The 13,361-nt window shown below is 45.0% G+C and overlaps 1 protein-coding gene across 3 annotated transcripts in view; it reads left to right on the forward strand.

Moving 5' to 3' along the window:
- The window catches only part of kalrna (kalirin RhoGEF kinase a), a 165,513-nt gene that overhangs the window by 64,404 nt on the left and 87,748 nt on the right, over window positions 1–13,361 (forward strand). For all 3 annotated transcript variants that reach the window (XM_036540637.1, XM_036540640.1, XM_036540639.1), the window contains exons 6-10: window positions 76–198; window positions 1,676–1,867; window positions 2,996–3,127; window positions 5,251–5,481; window positions 12,087–12,209. In XM_036540637.1, the coding sequence (XP_036396530.1) occupies window positions 76–198; window positions 1,676–1,867; window positions 2,996–3,127; window positions 5,251–5,481; window positions 12,087–12,209 (801 nt within the window). The remainder of the gene's footprint in view (window positions 1–75; window positions 199–1,675; window positions 1,868–2,995; window positions 3,128–5,250; window positions 5,482–12,086; window positions 12,210–13,361) is intronic.

The raw sequence follows: 13,361 nt of genomic DNA on the forward strand, positions 1-13,361 counted from the left end.
AAAGCATGGCTGGGGTTTGTGACAGAAATGCACAAAGATATCTTGTTTAAATTCTGCCTTCTGTTTACACCGTAGATGTTTGACTGGATCAGTCACAACAAGGAGCTGTTTCTGCAGAGCCACACGGAGATTGGTGTCAGCTACCAGCATGCTGTGGACCTCCAAACACAGCACAATCACTTCGCCATGAACTCTATGGTAGGTTGCAGCGCTACATCAGTGAATGCTAATGAACTAATGAATAAGGTTCCCTAGAATCCGTGTATCAGTCCTGGCACATGAGATGGGCAAGAAATTCCATAACTGGTTCTTTGGCAGTCGTTCACTGAAGGATTTTGGAAAGGAGCCACAGTAGGAGCTGGTCAATTTTCTAAAACTGCTATTATTCCTTTACTGCTCGATGACTGTTTTTATTTTCACAAAATGACTGGTGTTCTCCCAGAACAGCACCACTGATGTGGCACGACACAACAGTTTACTAAGAACAGGCTCAGAGTATATATATATGGTTTAGTGCTGAGCTTCCTTTTCGGTGCTTAATTCCTCTCTGATTGCAGCCCTTAGCAGCAGAGCCATTATCATAACTCTGAAAGGCGCAAGCGGGGCCTCCGCCGTCTCCTGTACGCTGTGATTAAAGAGGAGTGCCGCCCGCCAGCTTGATCGGTGCGGGGAACCAACTGTTGAGCCGTCGGTGTTTTGTTGTGATGAACAGACGAAGGAGGCCTTCAGCAATCCATCTGTGCTGTCCGCTTTCCTGAGCACTCAGCACAATCCAGCACCCATCTGCCGCTATGGCGAGAACATTAAACAGGCTTTCTGTTTCCAAAAACCAAAAAGACCAAAACTGTAATGATTTCAAAGAAGCGGCACGACTCTTCTGTTACATTACATTGCATTGCATTATATTACATTATGTTACGTTCCTTTAGCAGATGCTCCTATCCAGAGCGACTCCTAGAATAAAAAAAAAAAAAACAGGCGTATATCCATTCAAGTTGAATGAGCAAGTGTCAGACCGATTCCGATAGGAATAGCTGAATTTGCTCACCATGGAGGAAATTTGGCATGCATTTACACACTTTTTCCTTTGAAATCTACTCAAAGTGAACAGTCTGTAACTTCCAACCGTCAGTTCCGCCATGTTAAAGGTAAATGAACTGAACAGGTGATCAGATAACAGCTAAATGCGTCTGTGAGGCATCTGAACGAGTGAGAAATGGTAAGTCACGCTCAGGCGGAGGGCGTGGTGTTTGGAAGCAGAGCCAGATGGAGGCGCAGCGCATGGGGACATGAATGCGTCTGTGTGGGAGGGGAAATGACACCGGAGAGACACGATGCCGCTGCTGGCTCCCGCGTTGCGGTTGTGTCGCTCTTCACAGGCGCCACATCGAGGACAGACGCCACACAGACTTCAAGGCCTAACAGTCCCTGCCATTGGGCAGCTGAGCCCCATACTCTCCACCAATAGGATTAGGTCCTGTGAAACCATCCAACCAATTGCATTTCAGGAAATTCTAAAAAGAGGAAATCTTTAGTCCTCATTAAAAGTCCTGTAATTAGCACTGCATTGCAGTGTCTGGGAAGCAAATGAATACTGATTGAATGCTGATTGAAACAGTCTTGTTATGTAGTCGATTCCCCTTCATGAGTTCCCCCCTTTCTCTTTCCACTCCAGAATGCCTACGTGAACATCAACCGGATCATGTCGGTGGCGTCGCGGCTGTCAGAGGCGGGGCACTACGCCTCCCAGCAGATCAAGCAGATCTCAGCGCAGCTGGATCAGGAGTGGAAGAGCTTCGCCGCCGCCCTGGACGAGCGCAGCACCATCCTCGCCATGTCCGCCGTCTTCCACCAGAAGGCCGAGCAGGTGGGCACTCACTTCACCCTGCGTTTCTGCCTCTAGGGTCCCCGTCCCAACTGGAGCAGCACCGGCATTACTGACATGGCTGAGAAGGGAGGTCTGATACCATTACATTACATTTTATTGTTGTCATTTAGCCGATGGTCTTATGTAGTGTGACTTACATACAGTTTTAACCATTTATAATAGTGGATATTTACTGGGACAGTGTGGATAAAGTATCGTGCCTAAGGGTACAACAGCAGTGGCCCAGTGGGGAATTGAACCAGCAACCCTTTGGTTAGAAGCCCTGCACCCTATCACTACACCACGCTGCTGCCACACAGGATACCTCACAAGATACGCCACAAGATACCTTCGGTTAAGATGGAGGATCAGTGCTCTGATTCATGTAAAATGTCTGGATATTGACGCTGTAAGATGCTGTTGCACCCCTGACTCGACCTTCCTATTTCTGCCACAATACACAGAAGGATTGTTATCCTTAAATATCTGTTGAGGTTGATATTCCTTAAGCCCAGAGGTGTCTTAAACCTAAGATTACCTCTTACGAATGGTAAACATGCTGCACAGTAAATGTCCAACTAGACATATAAATTAAAGTGTATAAATTACAGTGAGATCACAGCCAAAGCTGGTAAATAACGATCATGTCTCAGACACCTCGGCAGAGAGTTACTGCTGTGTGGCAGGTCATTTCAAACATCTCAGCTTGTGTACTTCAGACTCCCTCTATAACTTTGAAGTGATTGCTGGTGTTTACTTTTATGAAGCTGAAGCCTTTTGGGGTGTCTCTGGGGACTTGTAATGTTCTTATCAATGCGCAGCGTGTATTTCTGCCTGCTATTTGAGTGTGCGCTGGGAGGCCCCGTGTGGTTCTGGCCGGGGCCATCTGAAACGATTTCAGTGTGGGTGGGCCCAGGCTGGCCCGTAGCTTCATCTTCCTCCGAGGAGAAAATTACTGCACCCTGTCAAAAAGCACTCAGCCCCTGATCTCGGTTTACCTCGGCCGCTCGTAAATGGGGGATCGGGGGATAGAACGGGGGATAGAACGGGCACTCTGCAGTGTTTGCTCGCGGGCTGCGTGTGATCGGGGGCGCGATTCAGCGAATGCGTCTCCTGGCCTGTTTCCAGTTCCTGTCGGGGGTGGAGTCGTGGTGCAAGATGTGCAGCGATGGCGGCCTGCCCACGGAGATGCAGGACCTGGAGCTGGCCATCCACCACCACCAGACCCTCTATGAGCAGGTGACCCAGGCCTACGCTGAGGTAAGCCCCGCCCCTCACGCTCAGCACTGACCAATAGGGACGTTCGGAACTCTTACATGACAGAATATTGTGGCCTGTCATCTGGTGCCTTCTCCAGAAAATCCATGTACAGCCCTGAGGGCATTAGCGTGGTCCCTACATCTTACCTTATCATCCTGTAGCAGGGTCACTGTAACGTAATGACTGACAGTAATGACTCAAATAAATGTGACATATCTTTTTTTCCTCATATTTTTTCATCTCATTTGCAATTTGAATGGGGTTGTGGAAAATATATTTTTTCTTTTTTTTCTTCCTGTTTAATCACACTGTTTTTGTTTGTTTTTGTTCATTCTGTCTGGAAAGAGTGAAGTGTGAAGTGTTCTGTGATGGTGATTATATAGGGTGCTGTAAGAAATAAAAGCTAACTAATTGAGAACACAGTCTCAGCTAACTAATCTAGCCTTAATATTATCAGAATGGTCATTATCTTTGTGTCCTGCATGTGTGTATCATAGCACGAACCACTACCTCTGTCAGCTGGCTGGCAGGTTTGTCTTGTTTTCAGCATGCATGTCTTCATACAGAGTTTCTTTCAAGGAAGTACAATTGTATGATGGAAACCTCTGAAGATTACAGCTTAGTATTTTAAGTATCATCTGAAAATTAGAAAATTGCTATATTGCAAACAGGCAATCCAAACACTGTCTGCTCAAAGAAATATTATCAATTGCAAATTCAGTAAGTTCTATGCCTGTGCATATGTGCCTAGCAATTCAGTGTTGTCACAGTAACTATTTAACTTGAGGCCTTCCCAGGAGAGGAACAATATATGATATTATTGTGGCATATCATAGAAAACTCATATTGGATTTTCTTGTGAATAATATGAAACGTTACGTTTTGTCAATGCAGAGAAACATTTATGCACACCAAAGCTGTTTTATTGACTTAACAAGAAGCATATCCTAGAAAAATATTGGATTTTCTGTGAATAATATAGAAAGTTATGGCTTGCCAAAGAATACAAGTATATTTTATAGAAGCATCTATTAGTATGAACACTGCTTTATTGACTTAGAGAGAAGCAAGCATGCTCATTTCAAGATTTAGTATAGGCTTTTGATTGACAATATATGAATATAAATTATTTAACATGCTTCTTACAGTTTTCAGGATCATTGGCAGATCTCTGTTTGAACTTGGTTTAAACTTGGCTGCACATTTATAATGCTTGCGTTTAACAATTACTTCTCTCATGTAAATCCTTTGTATGAAAACCGACATGGTACAGTACGTGGCCAGCGGTAGGTTTACTATGACATTCGTATTCATGAGAGGGTACATTAATCTTGATCGAATGTTTGTGCTGTATGTCGGCGAACGCAGAGGTTTCCTGAGTGCAGTTTGCCCTTGTTTGTTTTAGATTATTTTCATCTATAAACCAGCTTTGATTGAAACAGAGGAAGAAGGCCAGTGGTGTGGTGTGCGTGGTAGCGTAGATGAAGACAAATAAATACTACAGTGGACATGTCATTTACCACATAAATATGGTTATATTGATGAACACAAGTGATTCATAATAAGCGTGCAATGAATAGTTAGGAAAACACATTCATCTAACTTTGTTTTTTCAATGGGTCTTGAAAATAGTAGGTTCAACTCCTGAAGTATAAAACCAGCTTTAGTGCGGGGATCCCTTGAAAATAATTATTCTTGTAATTACAAAAAAGAGGATTAAGAAGACCGACACAAAAATAATACGCATTGTTTTGCTGTAACAGTGTGTATATGAATTATTAATTTTTTATTCAATAACATGATTACAGTTGAAAATTTTGAACTTTGGAGATAACCCATGAATATGATTATGCTAGCCGTGTGAATGCTTCAGTCTGACAGCATGGAATTTGTATTATAAGCAGTTGTAAGTTTCAGTTTTGCAAGTTCAAGTCCAAACCTAGGAACAACCATTGTGCCCTGGGCCAAGATACATAAACATGATTCGCTTCGGGAAATATACACCTTTGCTAATGGATGGTATGTAAAATGCGTGGTATCCAAGCCCACATGGATAAGCACATCTGTGCAGGTGATGAATAATGAAGTGCGGTGATTCCTCTGCTTCCTCACACTGACCCCAGGTCAGCCAGGATGGGAAAGCTCTGCTGGATGTTCTGCAGAGGCCGTTGAGTCCTGGAAACTCCGAGTCGCTCACGGCCACGGCCAACTACTCCAAGGCGGTGCACTGCATCCTGGACGTGGTGCACGAGGTCCTCCACCACCAGAGGAGGCTGGAGAGCATCTGGCAGCACCGCAAGGTCCGGCTGCACCAGAGGCTTCAGCTGTGCGTGTTCCAGCAGGACGTCCAGCAGGTGAGGCTGTCACCAGAGCTTACAGCATGACACACTGCTTCAAACTCTTCTACAGTACCACACTCTGCCTCATTCTTTTCCACATGATGTGACTTACACCAGGAAACATGGAAACATGGCTTCCTCCAGTGTATACTGCACTCTGCCTCAAATCCTTTAACATGGTGTGACTTACATCAGGAAAGTGACTTCTTCCAGTGTATACTGCACTCTGCCTCAAATCCTTTAACATGGTGTGACTTACACCAGGAAAAATGACTGCTTCCAGCATATACCACACTGTCTCTCAAAGCCTTTAACATGAACCACGTGATCGAATTACCACAAGTAAAGTGGCTGTCACCAGTGCATATCATGATCCAGTGATATGACAGGATTTCAGCCCTGTACATGCCTATAAATGGGCAGCTCATAAAGGTGATATGGGGCCATAAAGGTTATTGTGAGGTTATATTCCAGTACGTGGTTGCAGCTCTTTTAAATGCTACATGCCGGCATTTAAATCAATCTGATGGCATCATAGTGGATCACCTCCGGCAGTGTCAGTACTCAATGCCTGTACTGAATATGCAGGTTATCTGTTAGTTCCCTGCAACAATGTTCATTTATTCAAAGGACGATTAAGCACAAAAAAGTGCTTTGTTACTCATTTGTTATGACATAGCGTATACAGGTAAAGGCACTTTTTCACGAAACACTGTTTTCTGTGTTATCTCTGCGCTGGAATTTTGCCCAGAAGCTTGATAATGTCCTTTGGATTAGCTCTACACCAGTACCGATCTGTAGGCGGGAGTTCACTCCAAAGACAAAAGGGTTTTATCAGGGAAGCAGCACTCTGCCTGGGTCTGCTCTAATTCCACAAGAGCACTCGCCAAGACTGCGTGCCAGATGAAGACCTGACTAACAAAGGCAAGCACCGGCTGCAGCAGAAACCCAAGTGTTGTTGATGTAGGTTTTACTGAATTCATGAATAATTATTGTGTTGAATATTTCATATTTCACATTATATACAGCTCTTTTCCTTTGTTGTGCTATAGCCTTTTTTAACGTGAGTGTGCTTGTGTGTGTGTGTGTGTGTGTGTGTGTGTGTGCACGCGTGTGTGTGTGTGTATGTGTGTGTATATATGCGTGTGTGTGTGTGTGTGTATGTATATATGTGACTGTACCTGCATGGGCGTGGGTGTTTGTGTGTCTGCGAGCATGCATGCATTTGTGCCTGTGTGTGTGTGTGTGTGTGTGTATGCCTGATTTCATGTGTTTATGTACGTCCGTGTTTGCTGTGTGTGCGTGTGTGTGTCTGTGTGTGTATTTCTGTGTGCGCAGTCACGCCAGTGACACAGATGATGAATCACTGTTTCTCTTGCCCTCCCCCACGGTTCCCTCCGACTCCCTGTGGGTGTCTGCCTCCCTTTCTCCCCTGTACTGAGACCCACTGCCCGTCTCCTACACATATCACCCGGGCCTCCCCTTATTTTCTCACAGCTGTATTCTTCAGCACAGCCCTTGCATGGACCAGCCTCACCTCCGTCTGAACTACAGCTGCCTGAAACTGCCCCCTGGGGGGATTAATGCAGAATCCTCTTGCCCTGGACCCACTGGTCCCCTGGCATCAAACCCTTTCACTGGAAATAATACAGGATAACAATGCCTGTTGTAGCTCTACTTTGTAATCATGCCACAGCGCAAACAAAATGACATTCAGCTTTATCGGTACATATTTGTGCTCTCTGTGTGGTTGTGAACTTTTCAAACCTTCTTTTTAAGTCGTGACATTTTGATGTGAAATGGTGATAAGTTGTTTCTGCTCACTTTCACCTTTAACTTGTTAGAACAGACCTAAATCAGTTTTGGTTTTGAGTGAACCCTGACAGGGGTCTACAGAACATATAGTATAAGTTGCCTGACCCAGAGGCTTGACCCTTAGTTGAACTCGCTATCCCAGGTCTACCAGACTGCCAAATTCCATATCTGCAGTGACGAATATCTGTATAATAGAACAGCTCAGTTCAGTGTTTAATAATTCTTTCCATTATTATTTTGTTTTTACTTATCTTTTTGGCAGACATACTTTTTTTCCTATAGCAAGTGTAGGGAAATGCAAAACAACACATTTTAAAACACTGAGTACAACTATGTTAAAGTCAACAGAGCCATCTAATATCATTAATTAAAATGGTGATTTTTATGTGTCCAGCAGCATAAATCAAAATTATTATGTCAGCGCTAGCAGACGAATAGCAGAAAGGTGTGATTCCGGTCTCAGTGTAACCAGCAGATGAAGGCAGATCTGAATCAGAGGAAGCCTGCTGTTGTCCTTTTGTGCTTTGGCAGGATGCTGGGCTGGTTCTGGACAGATGTGCTGTGATCCACACCAGAGTGACAGTGTGGGAAACCAGCGTGTCTCAAACACTCATTTCTGTGTACCCTCCTTCTGTGTGTGTGTGTGTGTGTGTGTGTGTGTGTCCATGTGTGTTTGTTTGCCCGATGCTTATCGGCAGTCGTTTTATCTGTCCTAAACAGAATGCAGTAGAGGTACACAGAATACACCATAAGAGAGGATTTTGGATCCCTTCCCAGTACGTTAGGGGATCAGAGCCAACAGGTTTGGACACAGCTCTCTTGTAAATGAAAAAAAAACGAGGATGTGGTCAGTAGGGACAACTGCGGTTCTGATTTCTTCCAAAGAAGAAAGTCAGTTTTCACCTGGTTTAGTACCAGGAGCCAGCATGCAGGAAGACATCATGGTTTAATGTCTGCTGTTTGCTGTCTGCCTTCGGTGTCTGTCTTAGTGAGATCGGTGTGGAGAGAGGAGATACAGCGACAGCTCTATTTACATGGCATTAATTACATATTGCTGGGAAGAGATAAGGCCCTGAAGTGAGGCACCTTGGGAATAATTATCCGCTAAATGCGTCTTGTGCATTCGGCCCAGTGGAGAGTGAGCACCTACTGAAGCAGAAATAAGACATACGTATGTGGTATATGTGTTTATAATGAGGCTTTTTTTATGGGGGTTACAGATGCTGAAAGGCCAAGTGAGCTGCAGTTGTGCGTGTGCTGTAATCTGCTCCAAAGTTGACTTAATGAGCCGACGACAGCACTAGCCTCCTGCTTGGGTCTCCTCGCTGTTTTAGTGTGTGTTGTATTAACTGTGCGTGTCAGCTACTCTGGCCTGCTTCCGACTTAATAACAAACAGCCAGCAAAACAGCAGCGGCCCCTCCTTTGTCCCTCCCAACTCTCGTTCCTCTCTCATTCATCGCTCACACTGAGCGGGAGCCAATTGTTTCTGGAGATAAGCAAGCGCCCCCCCCCCCCCCCGTCGTGCGATTTTTGCGCACGGGTTATCAGCACGGCGCACAAGTGACCGCTGTATGGCTGGCGGAGCCAAGGAGTAAATCGCCCCCTCTTTTCAAGTCCGACTCGCCGAAAGAGTTCAAAGACAATGTGGTCCCCGTGACCGGCGTGTGAAGGTTGCCTAAAGAGGGGCCTGTGTAATGATATCTACGAGAGGGCATACGCACAAGAGCAGTGGGTTAGCCTGGCAGCCGGAAGTCCCAGGAGTGGAACTTTCTTTCATTCCTCGCGTTACAGTTTAAAGCCATTGCAATGTGGCCAGGAAGGAGAAGTTGCTCTCTTTCTGAATCTGGGCTATCTGAGGGGCAGGAGAGTAGCATGCAGACAGGAATCTGGATTTGGATCGTACACCTAATGTGAAGAATCCGTCCGGAGAATTTCAAATCCTTATGAAAGTCAGCCATGTAAACTTGAATCGAGCATTGCGGTAATTATGCCAAATGGAGATTTGATTACAGTTCTGCTTAATGAGGAAAAAAAAGAAGATTCATGACTTAGCTCTGTGTTCTTGTTTTTTACGTGTTATTACTGCAGGGCAACTGGTGGAAAATTTGGATATTCATGTGCTCGGGATTGTGGCTGTGGAGTGGATTTTGGGAGAAGAAAAACTGTCATGAGTACTCAGCTCTTGTGTAAAGCGGAGGCCTGTCTGCTTGTTAGATTCAGCTTACTTTTTACATTTTTTACATTTTTTCTTCCCCGTTTAATGAAAATCACATACACTAAGGAACAGATTGCTTATGTCGAAGCCAGGATGCTGTTCATTAGCTACAGTGTCAGAATAATTGATATGTTCGGGGATAAAACTTGTACTTCCAGCATCCTCTGGCCCGGATCTTTTAATCTTTTACTGTCTTTGCAGCTCTGATCCTCAGATGTCTTAAGGTCTGTAAAATGCAGCGCCTGAGATTTTTGGTGACGAGGAATTTTCATCATGGGGATGAAAGCATAAAACATCCTGAAGCTTTAATGTCAGTGCTTTAGCCTACATCTTCATCATTTAACCATCTGAGGGAAAATGCGTTACAAAACGCAAAATCTCACACAGTTCTAATATGTCAAAAGTTCATTAGAAAAGTAACATATAGACGCAGAACTGACCAGCTTCAGTTCTGAAAAACAACAACAGAAAATAAGCACTGTTGCATTGCCTCACTATTTACGAAAAATTCTAAAAAGCATTAGGTCTTGAAAAGCAACAAAATAAAAGAAGCAGTGTTGAATTGCTTTACTGTTATTTATGAAAAATGGTAAAGAATATAACTTTTACCGCCCATTGTTTAGTTCAGTTGAAATTTCCTCAAGATTTCTGATGGTATAGTTGGCCTATGTATAGCCAGTAGCATTGTGTAAGTCCCAAAAGGCACCTCTGCTTGGTAATGAACATACACAGCATCCTGCTTGAAACTTTGTGCGGGATCTTCAGGCTGGAGAGCAAGAGTGTGAGACATGGTCCATGGGAGAGAGGAGGGTGAGATATTAGGTATCTGGATGTAATTTTTGTCTCCCATAACCACAAAGATATTCAAGCAGAACTCTCGTTCTGCCATTCAGTGTTCACAGAGAGTTCTGCCGCCCCATGAGGGCTCAGAGTTGAACTTGACCCGAGTCAGCACTCACCAACAGATCAGCTTCCAGCTGCTGCTGTTCGGCTTCATTTCCTTTCAGAGCTGTTGCCCGCTGCGGCAAGGGTACCGTTGGCTTTAATTACCTGTTGACGTGCTTTGTTAATTTCCTGAAGTATCCCAGAATACCAGCGTTGACAGACAAGTGTGGGGGAGACCAGTTGAGCTGGGGTCACAGTGTCTTGTCAGAGGGGGACAGGCTGTAATGTGCGCTAAAGGACAAAGGGCCAGAATCAAATGACAGACCCCAAGAAAAGAGTGGAATAACTGCCTACTCACCACCGGCAAAAATAAAACGCAGCACCCCTCGAGAGGAGAGAGGAGATTCCCTCCTCAGATGTCAGGACGCGGGCAGAGCTGTTATCCGGAGGCCTTCCTCAGGTCTGTGTCGGCTCTGAAGGATGGGTTGTAGGGCGCTGTGTCTGTGAAGGCTCTAATCAGTGAAAGGGCTGCGAACACCGGCCGTTCCCTCCCTGCCACGTTTGATAAACACTCCGTCAGTCACACACACGCGGCTGGAGAAGGGCCTCTCCCGTCTCCCGTTCTGCCCACACACTCTCCGCCTGATCGGCACTCGGAGGCTGCACTGTCCCATGCCGTACAATCGAATTACTTTATCGCGAGCGTAACTGTTTTTGAAGTGTTTGCAGTTTATCTGCTTTGCAGACACCATTATCTAGGCCTAGTTTCGGAGCGCGCATTTTACTCATCATCCATTCGTACCGCTGGGTATGTACCGAAGGAGCTCATGTGAAGTACCTCGCATAGGGCAACAACAGCAGTGCCTCACCTGGGAAATAAACCCGGGAATTAAAATTTGGGTTACAAGGCCACTTCCCTTATCAGTACCATAGAGTGCTGCAGATTACATTACATGCATTTACATTACGTGCATTTACATTACATGCAGTGTATATATCGCATTACATGCTCCCTTCGCCTCCTCATCTGCAAGGTTACTGTCCTCAGACAGCGCCCGATTGTTGATCATCAGAGAAGAACAATAAAAAATGATACTCGTTGTCTGATGTTATGCAGTCTCATTCATTCATTAGGACTGCTTGCTGTCCACTCCATGTGCAAAAACAGTGTTTCATTGTTTCAGTCCTGCAGGGGGGTGTTTTGATGCTAATTGTACTTAAGCAGCCCTTGATTTGACCTGATTTTTCAAGTTTTCCAATTTTTACTGTAGTTCAGCCGTTGATGAAAGTGTCACAAAAAAGAATGTCACCTCCTCGTCATCTCTTCCTCAATTATAATTGGTTAACTCAGAATATCTGCAATGCTTTTAGATTTTGAAGCCTGTGCGAAAGAGTAGGGGCGGCAGCGTAGCATAGTGGTTAAGGAGCAGGACTTGTAACTGAAAGGTTGCCGGTTCGATTCCCCACTGGTGCACTGCTGCTGTACCCTTGGGCAAGGTACTTCACCCACAATTGCCTCAGTAAATGTCCAGCTGTATGAATGGATAACATTGTAAAGAACTGTAATCTATGTAAGTCGCTCTGGGTAAGAGCATCTTCTAAATAATGTAAAAAGAGTACCGTTTGATGATATTGGGCTGGATGCATGTGGTAAGACAGGGTGAGTCAGGTTGCCACGGTAACACGCACACTTTCCTCCTACAGGTGATGGACTGGATCGAAAACCATGGCGAGGCCTTCCTGAGCAAGCACACCGGTGTGGGCAAGTCCCTGCACAGAGCCCGGGCCCTGCAGAAGCGCCATGACGACTTCGAGGAGGTGGCTCAGGTGAGTCTGCCCCTGCGTCGCCGCGGCAGCGTTTCGGCACCTGTCTGAGGGGGCACGGGGCCGGGGGCCCACGCCGCTCTCAGCCCCGCGTCTCATTACAGGAGGAGAAAATGAATGATTCAGGCCTCTGTAAATGTGCTGTGAAATACTGAGTCTCATAACTCATGCTGTGCTCTGAATTACTCCCACCCTGCCTGCGCATGCACATGCACACACACACAGACACACGAATGCACACACACACACGCATACACACGCACGCACACACTCACTCACCATCGGGTGGTTTGTCTCAGCCCTTCGAGATGGCCTTTTTGTTTGAAGTATTTCATCTGCTTGGCTGATGGAAAACAGCTGGGGCCTCCGCTGTTGTTATACTGCAGATTGAAACGGTTCCGTCTCGGAGTGTGTCACTTTGTTTTCATGATCTATAAATGTACTGCGTGACGCATAGAACAGTGATCCCTTGCTGGTGCATGGCTAAAAATACCTCACAAAGGCAAGACTTTGTCAGTGAGCTGCACTCAGCATCAGCAAGCTATTTTGTTTAAACATATAGTTCTTAGCTATTTATTTTTCTGTATTTTTTGTCTTGCCTATGATAATAGTCACTACGTTGTATTGCAGGTGTTTTTTTTTTCATTTTCATTAAATGCAATGTACAAATGATTAATGTTTATGCCACTGGATTGGATCTTGCTGTCTTTGGACATGAATAGCCACTAAAACCGCAAATTCTGGGAATTCTGGAAATGGCAAGGTGACAAAATTTTCGTCATGCAGAAAAGTATATATAAAATTCGAAATTGTTTCTCATGGATGCGTTGAATCCCACAGAACTGGACCAACGGGGCTTTGGTGGGGGCTTGCCAGAGAATTCTTGCTTTTCTGTCTCCCGTTCTACTGTATGCTGCGGTGCAGTTCATGTGGACAAGCTCCAGACGTAAAGAACAAGACCAGGCCCAGCGACAAGCTGGAAGCCATCACCACTTAAATGCATTTTCCTTTTCGCTATTCACCTCTTTTTCTGCTCTTTAATTCGGTGCATTTGTCAAAGGAAATTGCTCATTCTGGAGCCCATTTCTATAACTGAGTTCAAATTTGAAATCAATTACTAACATAATGGAATAAGATCTTTGGAAATATGAAGTG

Source organism: Megalops cyprinoides, chromosome 11, assembly GCF_013368585.1.
Source record: "Megalops cyprinoides isolate fMegCyp1 chromosome 11, fMegCyp1.pri, whole genome shotgun sequence".
Classification (NCBI taxonomy): Eukaryota; Metazoa; Chordata; class Actinopteri; order Elopiformes; family Megalopidae; genus Megalops; species Megalops cyprinoides.